Source organism: Patagioenas fasciata, chromosome 32 (assembly GCF_037038585.1).
Source record: "Patagioenas fasciata isolate bPatFas1 chromosome 32, bPatFas1.hap1, whole genome shotgun sequence".
NCBI lineage: Eukaryota > Metazoa > Chordata > Aves > Columbiformes > Columbidae > Patagioenas > Patagioenas fasciata.
Window position 1 is genome coordinate 3,424,620 of NC_092551.1, and position 12,682 is coordinate 3,437,301.

General features: G+C 64.9%; 1 protein-coding gene across 1 annotated transcript; it reads right to left on the minus strand.

Annotated features, from left to right (window-relative positions):
• Positions 1–248: 248 nt before the first annotated feature.
• On the minus strand, positions 249–11,866 carry KHSRP (KH-type splicing regulatory protein). The gene is given in 21 exon segments (XM_071800656.1): positions 249–731; positions 1,774–1,934; positions 2,023–2,100; positions 3,039–3,236; positions 3,337–3,425; positions 4,027–4,139; positions 4,217–4,377; positions 4,480–4,621; positions 4,706–4,806; positions 6,022–6,124; positions 7,678–7,776; positions 7,874–7,972; positions 8,062–8,233; positions 8,331–8,388; positions 9,558–9,629; positions 9,750–9,799; positions 9,928–9,967; positions 10,099–10,137; positions 10,238–10,340; positions 11,589–11,637; positions 11,639–11,866. Coding segments are annotated over 21 exon segments (2,091 nt in total). The 5' UTR covers positions 11,794–11,866; the 3' UTR covers positions 249–722.
• Positions 11,867–12,682: the final 816 nt, after the last annotated feature.

Consider the following 12,682-nt stretch of genomic DNA (forward strand, 5'->3'; position numbering starts at 1 on the left):
AAAACCTCATCACTTCAACCCAAAATCCCCCCATTTAGGACTAAAACCCCCAATTGCACCTCAAACCTGCAGAATTTGGCCCAAAACGCTCTAAAACTCTCCGTTTGGGTCTAAAATGCTCCAATTCAGGCCTCAAGTTGAGCTTGAAAGCCACAAATTGGGGCTTAAAACCGCGCAGATTTCGCCCCAAAAACCCCGAATTTCGCCCCAAAAACCCCGAATTTCGCCCCAAAAAAGCCGTGGCCGGGTGGAGTTTTGTTCTCATTTATTTGTGAAGTTAAAAACAAGCGGTAAAAAGTAAAAACTCGAGCGTACAATTGGTGGTTTCCTCGTGGGGGTTTTTGACGGATTCCGAGGTTTTTCGACCATTTTTGTGGCTCTGGCTCCTCCTCAACGGCCGGGGGGGAGCGGCCGGGGGGGACCCCTGGATTTTAAGGGGGGGGGGGGGGCAGGATTTTGGGGCCCCCCCGGCTGCTCCGAGGAATGTTCGGCTCTACCTACACATGGGGGGCCGGAGGGGCCCCCCCAGGAGATTTTTGGGGCGATTCAGGTGGTTTTTCTCCAAGCGGCGGCTTTTTTTGGGGGGGGGGAGGGTGGGGGGGGGTGTTTACCCCCCCCCCAACCTTTTAGGGGGGTGGGGGGTGGTTTATTTTGGGGGGGCCGCTCGCAGCCGCTCGCCAAAAACAAAAGGGGGGGTCACAGACTGGGGGTTCACATTCGGTTCACTGAGCCTGTAAGGGGAAAATGGGGGGGTTGGGGGGGGGAAGAGACCACCCCCCCACATTGGGGGGGTGGTACTGACCCCCTCCCCCCCACCCCAGATTGATGTGGGGTGTGCTGACCCCCCCCACCCCAAAATTTGGGGGGTTATAGGTGGCTAAGCCACCCCCCGCTATGGTGCTGGGTGAGGGTTTGGGGGGGTCTGGGGGGGTCCCAGGGGTTGGGGGGGGTCCCAGGAGGTTGGGGGGGTCTGGGGGGGTCCCAGGATTTAGGGGGGGGTCCTAAGGGGTGTGTGTGGGGGTCCCATCCTAACCCAAGCCCAGGGGGTCTCAAAGGTCCCAGGAAGGTCTGGGGGGATTTGGGGGGGTCCCAGCAATTTTGGGGGGGTCCCAGTGGTGGGGGGTCCCAAGGGGTTTGGGGGGGTCTGGGGGGGTCCCAGGATCTAGGGGGGGGGTCCCAAGGGGTGTGTTGGGGGTCCCATCCTAACCCAAGCCCAGGGGGTCTCAAAGGTCCCAGGAAGGTCTGGGGCAATTTGGGGGGGTCCCAGCAATTTTGGGGGGGGTCCCAGGGGTTGTGGGGGGGTCCCAGGGGGTTTGGGGGGTCTGGTGGGGTCCCAGGATTTCGGGGCGGGGTCCCAGTGGTGGGGGGGTCCCAAGGGGTTTGGGGGGGGTCTGGGGGGGTCCCAGGATTTAGGGGGGGGGTCCCAAGGGGTGTGTTGGGGGTCCCATCCTAACCCAAGCCCAGGGGGTCTCAAAGGTCCCAGGAAGGTCTGGGGCAATTTGGGGGGGTCCCAGCAATTTGGGGGGGTCCCAGGATTTGTGGGGGTTCCCAGGGGTTGTGGGGGGGTCCCAGGATTTGGGGGTGGGGCCCAGGATTTGGAGGGCGGGGTTCCAAGGGGTGTGAGGGGGGGTCCCATCATAACCCAAACCCAGCAGCTCTCAAAGGTCCCAGGAAGGTCTGGGGGGTCCCGGGTATTTCGGGGAGGGTCCCAAGTATTTTGGGGGGGTCCCAGGTATTTCGGGGGGGTTCCCAGGTATTTCGGGGGGTCCGTACCTGCTGTCCCTGCTGCGTGGGGGGGGGCGCGGGCCCTGCCCCCCCCGGGGTTTGCCCGTAATAAGCCGCCTGCTGCCGATAATACTCAGCCCAGGCTGCGCTGTAGTCGGGTTGGGGGCCGGGGGGGGCCCCGGGACCGCCCCCCGTTGCCACTTGCGCCGCTGGGGGGGGGACAGGGGGGTCGTGAGGGGGGGGACAATCCCCTGACCCCCCCCGTGCCCCCCCGCTGTGGGTTTTGGGGGGATTTACCTTGTTTTTTGTAGTATTCCTCCCAGGCTTTCGTGTAGTCCTGTTGGGGGGGGGCCCCGGGTTGCTGGGGCTGCTGGCCTGGGGGGGGCATGGGAAAGAGGGTTAGATACCCCCCCAAAAATACAGCGCGGGGGGGCATGGGACCCCTCAACAAGGGTTTGGGGGTTCCTGGGGGGGTGTTGGGGGCTCTGGGGGGGGATTTGAGGGGGTCTGGGGCATCCTGGAGCAGTTTGGGGGGGGTCTGAATGGGGGGGGGGTCAGGGTCCCTGGGGTTATTGGGGTCACCTCAGGGCAACTGAGGGGGGATTAAGGTCAATGGGGTTTCCCTGGGGGGGGGCAGTTTGGGGGGTTCCTGGGGGGGGGGTCAAGGTCTCCCTGGGGTCCCCAGAGTCAATTTAGGGGGTCCCTGGGTGTGGGGGGGTCAGGGTGACCCCAGGGCAGTTTGGGGGGGTCAAGGTCAACCAGGGGCAACTTGGGGTTCCCTGGGCGGGGGGGCAGTTTGGGGGGTTCCTGGGTGGGGGGGTCAAGGTCACCCTGGGGTCCCCAGAGTCAATTTAGGGGATCCCTGGGCGGGGGGGGTCAAGGTCAACCAGGGGCAACTTGGGGTCCCCAGGGGCAATTTGGGGTTCCCAGGGGGGGCAGTTTGGGGGGTTCCTGGGTGGGGGTCAAGGTCTCCCTGGGGTCCCCAGAGTAAATTTAGGGGGTCCCTGGGTGGGGGGGGGGGGTCGGGGTCACCTTGGGGGGGGTCAAGGTCAACCAGGGGCAACTTGGGGTCCCCAGGTGCAATTTGGGATTCCCTGTGGGGAGGGGGGGAACCATTCCTGGAGAAGGGGGGGGGGTGTCAAGGTCCCCAGGGACAATTTAGGCCCCCTAGGGACAACCTGGGGCATCCTGGGGGGGTCAAGCTCCCCAGAGCCATTTTGGGGCGGGGGGGGGCCACACAATTAAGGTTTCCCAAGCAGCATCAACCCCCCCAAAACCCCATTTTTTTAGGGGGGGGGGAGGGAGGCACTCACCTATTTTTTTATAATATTCCTCCCAGGCCTTGGTGTAATCGGCCTGACCGGTGGGGGGGGGCTGGGGGGGCTCCCCCTGCACGGGGGGGGCGGCGGCGGGGGCGGGGGGCCCCCCCGGCACCGGCCCCGGGGGCTGCTGGTAATAATGGGAATAATAGGCGGCCCAAGCGGCGTTGGGGTCGGCGGCCGCCGTTTTACCTGGGGGGGGGGCAAGAATGAATTAATTAGGTTAATTAAGCATGTGGGGGGGGGTGTGTATTAATTAATTAAGGGGGTTTTGGGGGGGTGCGATACTCACTGGGGTCGTGGGGGGCCGGCGGTTGCCATTGTGGGTAAGTGTTGCCCCAACCTTGGGGGGGGTATTGATGAGGGGGGGGGCCGCCGGGGCTGTGGAAAAGGGGAAATAAGGGGGGGGAACCCCCCAAACTGCCACCCCCCCCAGGGAACCCCAAATTGCCCCTGGGGACCCCAAATTGCCCCTGGTTGACCTTGAGCCCCCCCCCAATTACACTGGGGTGACCCCGATCCCCCCCAGTGACCCCCTAAATTGACTCTGGGGACCCCAGGGTGACCTTGACCCCCCCCCAGGAACCCCCAAACTGCCCCCCCCCCCAAACCCCAAATCGCCCCTGGTTGACCTTGACCCCCCCCCAATTGCCCTGGGGTGACCCTGACCCCCCCCTCCAAGGACCCCCTAAATTAACTCTGGGGACCCCAGGGTGACCTTGACCCCCCCCCACCCAGGAACCCCCAAACTGCCCCCGCCCCCAGGGAACCCCAATTTACCCCCCCCCCATTACCCTGGGGTGACCCTGACACCCCCAAACATCCCCCCACCCCACCCCAAAAGCCCCTGAACCCCTCCCCATGGAGCCCCCAAACCCCTGTGGGGGGGGTCCCATGCCCCCCCGCTGTATTTTTGGGGGGGTATCTGCCCCCCCCCTCCCCAAAAGGAGGGTTCCCCCTAATTAAGAAATTAACGACTCACTGCGGGGGGGCGCCGGGGGGGCCTTGGTTGAAGGGTCCTGGGTTGAACGGTCCCATAGGGCCGGTGGGGCCGGGGGGGCCCCCCGGGCCGGGCCCCACAGGGCAAAGCGGCCCCTATATAAAAAGTGGGGGTTAATACATCACCAAGGGGGGGTGCAGGGTTAAATTTGGGGTGCCCCCCCCCGCGGCACCTCGATTTTCTCCTCGATGAGCTGCTTGGCGTGGTCGATTTGCTGGGGGGAGCCGCGGATGATGAAGAGCTTGAAATTGGGGTCACCGTTGGGGGGCAACTGGCGGGAAATCTCCACGAACGCCCCCGTTTGTTGGTTAATGGCTTTGACGTTCTCCCCGCCTGTGGGGGGGGGCACGGGGGGGCCCCCCAATAATTAGTTTAAGGGGTTTAGGGTATTTTTAGGGGGGGTTTAGGGGGTGTTTTATAAAGGGGTTCGCTCACCTCTCCCGATGACCAACCCGCATTTATGGGTGGGGATGGAGAAGGTCATTTCACCCCCGGGGGGGCCCCAATTTCCCTGGCCCCTCCCTCTCCCCCGCCCCCCCGGAGGGATCCCCGGGCCGGGGGGTCCCGGGGGGCCGCTCTGCGGGGGGAATGGAGGTGTCAGGTTGGGGGGGGGGAAGCGGTTCCCCCCATTTCGGGGGGCCCCGGGTCGCCCCCCCCCTACCCGCAGGCTCTGCAGGAGGTCGTTGATGATACGGGCGGCGTGTTCGCAACGTTCGGGGGGGCCCATGATGTGGGCGATTTTTTCGGGGCCCGTCCCGTCATCTGGGGGGGGGAACGGGATTTTAGGGTGCGGGGGGGTCACAGCAGGGTCCCCCGGGGGTTTTAGAGGGGTAACGTGAGGTTTTTGGGGGAACAAGGGGGGTTTGGGGGGTCCCATCGTGACCCAACCCCAGCAGAGCTCAAAGGGCCCAGGAAGGTCTGGGGGGAATTTGGGGGGGGGCCAGGAATTTGGGGGGAGTTTGGGGGAATCTGGGGGGTCCCAGGGAGTTTGGGGGGGTCCTCAAGGGGGTCCACAGGAGGTTCTGGGGGGTCCCAAGGGGGTCTGGGGGAGTACACGAGGTTTTTGGGGGAACAAGGGGGGTTTGGGGGGTCCTATCGTGATGCAACCCCAGCAGATCTCAAAGGGCCCAGGAAGGCCTGGGGGGAATTTGGGGGGTCCCAGGAATTTTGGGGGGCTCTGGGGAGATTGGGAGGTCCCAGGGAGTTTGGGGGGGGCGCCAGGGGGGTCCCAAGGGGGTGTGGGGCAGCACAGCGGGTTTTGGGGGTCCCATCGTGACCCAACCCCAGCAGATCTCAAAGGGCCCAGGAAGGTCTGGGGGGAATTTGGGGGGGCCCAGGAATTTGGGGGGAGTTTGGGGGAATCTGGGGGTCCCAGGGAGTTTGGGGGGGTCCCCAGGGGGGGTCCCAAGGGGGTGTGGGGCAGCACAGGGGCTTTTGGGAGGAACAAGGGGGGCTTGGGGGGTCCCATTGTGACCCAGCCCCAGCAGATCTCGAAGGGCCCAGAAAGGCCTGGGGCAAATTTGGGGGGTCCCAGGAATTTGGGGGGAGTTTGGGGGGATCTGGGGGGTCCCAGGGAGTTTGGGGGTTCCCCAGGGGGGTCCCAAGTGGGTTTGGGGCGGTACAGGGGGTTTTGGGGGGAACAAGGGGGGTTTGGGGGGTCCCATCATGACCCAACCCCAGCAGATCTTGAAGGTCCCAGGAAGGTCTGGGGGGAATTTGGGGGGTCCCGGAATTCTGGGGGCTCTGGGGAGATTGGGAGGTCCCAGGGAGTTTGGGGGGGTCCCCAGGGGGGTCCCAAGGGGATCTGGGGGGGTACAGGGGGTTTGGGGGGAACAAGGGGGGTTTGGGGGGTCCCATCATGACCCAACCCCAGCAGATCTCAAAGGGCCCAGGAAGGTCTGGGGAAATTTGGGGGGTCTGTGGGGATTTAGGGGGGGTCCCCAAAAATTTTGGGGGGTGGGGGGGTGTTGGTCTCACCTTGTTTGAACTGTATCCGCACCCCCGCGTCGTTCTGGATCTTTTTAATCATCTCGCCGCTGCGGCCGATGACGACGCCGACCGAGTGCCGCGGAACCGGCACCTGAGACGGGGCGCGGTGAGACGGGGGGGTCAGGGGCCCCACAGGGGGTTATGGGGCATGGGGGGGGCTCAGAGACCTCACAGGGAGTTATGGAGCAAATGGGGGGCTCAGGGACCCCAATGGGGGGAGTATGAGGGGATCATGAACACCATAGGGAGTTATGGGGTATGGGTGGGACTCAGGAACCCCATAGGGAGTTATGGGGTATGGGGGGGACTCAGGGACCCCACAGGGAGTTATGGGGCAAAGGGGGGGCTCAGGAGCCCCATAGGGAATTATGGAGCAAATGGGGGGCTCACGGACCCCAATGTGGGGAGCACGAGGGGATCATGAACACCATAGGGAGTTATGGGGTATGGGGGGGACTCAGAGACCTCACAGGGAGTTATGGAGCAAATGGGGGGCTCAGGGACCCCAATGGGGGGAGCACGAGGGGATCATGAACACCATAGGGAGTTATGGGGTACGGGTGGGACTCAGGAACCCCATAGGGAGTTATGGGGCAAGGGGGGACTCAGGGACCCCACAGGGAGTTATGGGGCAAAGGGGGGGCTCAGGAGCCCCATAGGGAGTTATGGAGCAAATGGGGGGCTCAAGGACCCCAATGTGGGGAGCATGAGAGGATCGTGAACACCATAGGGAGTTATGGGGTATGGGGGGGACTCAGAGACCTCACAGGGAGTTATGGAGCAAATGGGGGGCTCAGGGACCCCAATGGGGGGAGCACGAGGGGATCATGAACACCATAGGGAGTTATGGGGTATGGGTGGGACTCAGGAACCCCATAGGGAGTTATGGGGCAAGGGGGGACTCAGGGACCCCACAGGGAGTTATGGGGCAAATGGGGGGCTCAGGAACCCCATAGGGAGTTCTGGAGCAAAGGGGGGCTCAGGGACGCCATGGAGGTGTAACGGGGAGGTCAGGGACCCCACAGTGAGTTATGGGGCAAGGGGGGACTCAGGGACCCCCCATAGAGTTATGGGGAAATGGGGGGGGCTCAGGGAACCTATGATGAGTTATGAGGCAAGTGAGGGGCTCAGGGACCCCATACCGAGCTATGGGGTAGGCTCAGGGACCCCATAGGGTGCTATGGGGCAAGGGGGGGTGCTCAGCAACCCCATAGGGAGTTATGGGGCATGAGGGGCTCAGGAACCCCATAGGGTGTTATGGGGCATGGGGGGACTCAGGAACCCCAAAGTAAGTTATGGGGTATGGGGGGGGCTCAGGGACCCCATAGTGAGTTATGGGGTATGGGGGTGGGCTCAGGGACCCCATAGGGTGTTATGGGGCATAGGGGGGTCTCAGGAACCCCACAGGGTGTTATGGGGCATGGGGGGGTCTCAGGAACCCCATAGTGAGTTATGGGGCATGGGGGGGTCTCAGGAACCCCACAGAGTGTTATGGGGCAAAGGGGGAGCTCAGCAACCCCATAGAGAGTTATGGAGCATGAGGGGCTCCATGCGGGGGACACAGGGGGGGTTCAACTGCCCCATAGCAAGCTGGGGGTGGGGGGGCAGATGTCCCCATGTGTTTCGGGGCCCCCCCACACTCACGTCGATGCCGCCGCCGACCCGGGAACCGTATTCGTTGCGGTCGCCGAAGCCGCCCTGGTCGCGCTCGCGCAGGATGTCCATCACCATCTCGCAGGCTTGCTGTGGATTTGGGAGCGCAGGGGGGGGTTTGGGGGGTGTTTTTGATGGGTGGGGGGTGTTTTATAACATGGGGGGGTGTGTATTTTGGGGGGCTCACCTGGACTTTGTAGGGATCCCCGATTATCCGCAGCGGTTTGTCCACGTTGGTGTTTTGCGAACCGTCCTGGATCAGGATCATCTTCACCCCTGCTCGTTCCTATGGGGGGGGGACAATGATTTCAGGGACCCCCCCACCCCAAAATACACCCCCTGAAGGGGGTCTGGATGCATTTTTGGGGGGGGTACCTGCAGCTGTTTGATGGTTTCGCCCCCTTTGCCGATAACCAGCCCGGCTTTGCCGGCCGGGATCATAATTTCCTGCACCGTTCCGTTCTGCCCGTTGGCGTTTTCGTGGAACTGGCCTGGGGGGCCCCCCCGCCCCCGCGATACGATGTCGTCCAGGAGGAGTTTGGCTTTTCTAGAGGGGGGGGGGACACATTGTAGGGGGGGTCAGGGGGTTTGGGTTTGGTTTTTGGGGGTGCAAAGGGGGATATTTGGGGGTGTTTCGTACTCACTGCACGGCCTCGGGGGAGCCGGTGAGGGACACGCTGCGCTCGGGTAACCCGCCGCTGTCTGGGGGGGGGGCACTTGGTTTTGGGACCCCCCCGCACCCCACATGGGGTTTGGGGGACCCCCCACAACCCACACAGGGTTTTGGGGACCCCCCCGTACACCCCACACAGGGTTTTGGGTCCCCCCACACCCCACACAGGGCTCTGGGGACTCCCCCCGTACACCCCACACAGGGTTTTGGGGACCCCCTCACACTCCACACAGGGTTTTGGGGACCCCCCCGTACACTCCACACAGGGCTCTGGGGACCCCCCCATACACCCCACAAGGGGTTTTGGGGACCCCCCTGTACTTGGTGACCCCCCCCGTACACCCCATGAGGGGTTTTGGGGGCCCCACTCACCCCACAAGGGGTTTTGGGGACCCCCCTGTACTTGGTGATCCCCCCCCATACACCCCACGAGGGGTTTTGGGGACCCCTCACAACCCACACAGGGCTCTGGGGACCCCCCCATACAACCCACAAGGGGTTTTGGGGACCCCCTTCACCCCACAAGGGATTTTGGGGACCCCCCCATACACCCAAGGTTTTGGGGACCCCACACACAGGGTTTTGGGGACCCCCTGTACTTGGTGACCTCTCCCATACACCCCACGAGGGGTTTTGGGGACCCCCCTCACCCCACACAGGGTTTTGGGGACCCCCCGACAACCCACACAGGGTTTTGGGGAGCCCCCTGTACACCCCATGAGGAGTTTTGGGGACCCCCCTCACCCCACACAGGGTTTTGGGGACCCCCCACACAGGGCTCTGGGGACCCCCCCTCACCCCACACAGGGTTTTGGGGACCCCCCCGTACACCCCACAAGGAGTTTTGGGGTGGGAGCCCCTTGCTCTGTGTTGAGCATCATCCCTTATCCCCCCCCCATATAATTAGTGAAATGGGGGGGCTGTAGCACCCCCAAATTAAAGGTGGGAATTAGGGGCCCCCACCCCCAAATTAAAGGGGGGAATTAGGGCCCCCCCCCACAAAGCAGGTGACAAAGTGGTGAACGGGGCTCCCCCCATAAGGAAAGGTGACAATTAAGGACCCCCCCAGGAAGAAATTGGGAATGGAGGTGCTGGGGGGGGCAAGAGGGAGATGTTGGGGACCCCCCCTGGGAATTAAGGGATCCCAGACCCCCCCTGTTTAATTTTAGCCCCCCCCCAAGTTGAATTTTGGGGTTACCTGGGGAGATCTGTACTTTGCAGCCCGAGTCCTGCTGGATCTTGTTGATTTGCTCCCCGCCACGTCCGATAACTGAGGGGGGGGGGAAGAATAATATCACATATTGGGGTGCAGGGGGCCCCCCCCAAACCTTCCCACCCCCCCTGAACTCCCAAACCCCCCCCCGAACCCCCAAACCCCCCCCAAACTCACTGAGTCCCACCATCCCGTCGGGGACGCGATATTCCTCTGTTACCGTCGATCTGCTGCAAAAGCCACGTTTGGGGGGGGTCAAAAACCTTGTGACCCCCCCAGAACCCCCATGTGACCCCCCCCAAATCCCCAGGACCCCCCCAAATCCTCAGGACCCCCCCCAAATCCCCAAACTCACCTGGGTGGGGGGTGGATGGGTCCCAGCTGGGTCGGGAGCGCTGCGGATGGAACCGACCCCCCCGCTATAAAGATTTAGCGGTTAAACCCCTCCCGAAATTTGGGGGGGTCCCCAGTGCCCCCCCAAACCTTCGGGGGGGGCCACAACCCCCCCGCCCCCCCCAATACTCACAATCCGCCTGTGTTGCCAACTTCTTGCTCTCTGGTTGATCTGGGGGGGGTGAGGGAAGAAAATCAGCTGAACTCCCCAAATTTGGGGCTCAATTTGGGGGTGACCCCCCCAAAAATTTGGGGTGACCCCCCCTGCTTACCACCGTCCTCCAGCTGCCGCTTCTGCCCCCCCCCGAAGCCGAAATCGGGGGGGGTGTTGTTGTTGACCGTGGTCGCCGTGTCCCCCCCGATTTTCGCCGCTATCTGCAAAGGGAACGGTCGGTTTTTTGGGGGTGACCCCCCCACCCCATGACCCCCAAATCCGCCCCACAGCCCCCCCAGTATCACAGGGACCCCCCAAATCCCCCCCAAGGTGAAAAGAGCCCCCCAACCAAGGTTGGAGCCCCCAGACCCCCCCCATTTTGGCAGGAGCCCCCAAACCCCGATCCAAATCATCACAGGGCCCCCCAAATCCTCCCCATGAGGGTGGGGAACTCAACACCCCCCCAAATCCCCCCCCCAGGCCCCAAATCTGATGGGACCCCCCCAAACAAGGGGGGGGAACCCCAGCCCCCCCCCCCATCACCACAGGGTCCCCCAAAATCCTCCCCATGGGAGGGGGGGGAACTCAAAATCCCCCCAAATCCCCCCCCAGGCCCCACATCTGATGGGACCCCCCAAACAAGGGGGTGACCCCCAGCCCCCCCCCCATCATCACAGGGTCCCCCCCAAATGTTCCCACACAGGGGGGGCCCCCAAAACCCCCAAATCGCCCCCCAGGCCCCACATTTAACGTGACCCCCCAAACCCCCCTATGTGCCCCATACAAGGGGGGGAGCCCCCAAACCCCCCCCGACCCCCTCAATCATCACATGGTTCCCCCCAACCCCCCCCGACCCCCCCATTTCGGCGGGACCCCCCCAAATCTCCAACCCCCCCCCAGGCCCCACATTTGACGGGACCCCCCAACCCCCCCCATGTGCCCCATACAAGGGGGGGGGAGCCCCCAAACTCCCCCCAAAACCACAACGTCCCCCCCCAAATGCTCCCAACCCCCCTGAACCCCCAAATCCCCCCCATTCCCCCATTTAATGGGACCCCCCCAACCCCCCCCATCACCACAGGGTCCCCCATAAACACTCCCAACCCCCCCCATTGTGGCGGGAACCCCCAAACCCCCCACCCCTCCCTTTAACCGGGACCCCCCAACCCCCCCCAGGCCCCGCGGGGTCCCCGGTGAAGTGGGGGGCGGGGGGGGGGGGCAAAACACACCCCCCCTGCTATTACTAATTAATTACCGCTAATTACCCGGGACCCCCCCCCGGTTTCCCCCCCGGGGAGCGGGTTGGGGGGGGGGGGGAACCCCGCGCGCCCCCGGGGGGGGCGGGGCCTTACCGGGAGGGTGGGGGAGGGGCCCGGCACGGCGGGGGAGGGGCCGCGGCGCCGCGGCGGGGGGGGCAGGGGGACCCCGGCGCCTCCCGGTGCCTCCCCCCCCCCCGCCGGGCCCCTCACCTGCCGGGCCCGTTGAACGGCGTCGGCGAACGCGTCTTTCCGGATCCCCCCCCCCAGCGCCGCCGGGGCCCGGGCCGCCGCTCGGCCCTCCCCCCGCGGTTCCAGCGGGTCCCGGAGGTTGCGGGGCCCCGGTGGAAGGGGCGGTGGGGGCCCCTCCGGGCGGCCCTGGGGTGGGAGGCGGCCCGGCGGGGCTGTAATCGGACATGGCGGCGGCGGCGAGGGCGCGACGCGGGAACAGGCCGCGCTTCTCCACACACCGCGCGGGGCACGCTGGGAGCGGGACGGCGTGCGCCCGCCCACCCCGGGGGGGTGTTGGCCAATGGGAGAGGCGCGCGGAGGTGAGTGACGGCGGGCGGCGGCCAATGGTGGTGGGGAGGGAGCCGGCGCGCGGCGGCGAGAGGGGAGCGCGGGGAGAGGGGCTGAGTGGCGGCGGGGAGGGCCAATCGGAGGGCGGGCGGGACAGCGGGCATGGAGGTGATTGGACGAGGAAGTGGATGGCGGGGGAGGCTGGGCTGCGCATGATTGACGGGTGGTGGGGCCAATGCCATGCGGCGACATCCTGGCCCTCCCCCGCCCGCTAGCTATTGGAGGAGGCGGTGCCTCACTGACGGGCACCGGAGCCAATCGGAGGGCGGGGAGGCGCACGGCAGCCCGCCATTGGCGGGAGCGGGAGGGGGCGGGCATTCTTCAGAATGACAGACGCGGGAATCAATCGGCGGCAGCAAACACGCCGCCGGATTGGCGAGCGGCGGTGGGCGGAGCGAGAGCCGGCCGGGCCAATCACAGGTCAGCCTGCTCCCGGCGGGATGACTGATGGAACCGCGGGCCAATCGCTCGCCGCGCCTTGGGGAGGCGGGCGGGGCGAGCCGCGATTGACAGCACTCTGCGCCAATGACGTGGAGCGATGAGCACTGCGCACCCATTCAACTCCCCGGGACCCTTTACGAGGGAAACAACAGCCAATCAGCGGCCGCACCGCCGTGCTCCGCGCCCCCCAGGCCCCCTCGGGGATCTCCCGGGACGCTTCGGGACCCCCAAGACCCCCCCGGGACCCCCCCGGCGCCGCTGAGACCCCTCGGGAACCCCCAAACCCC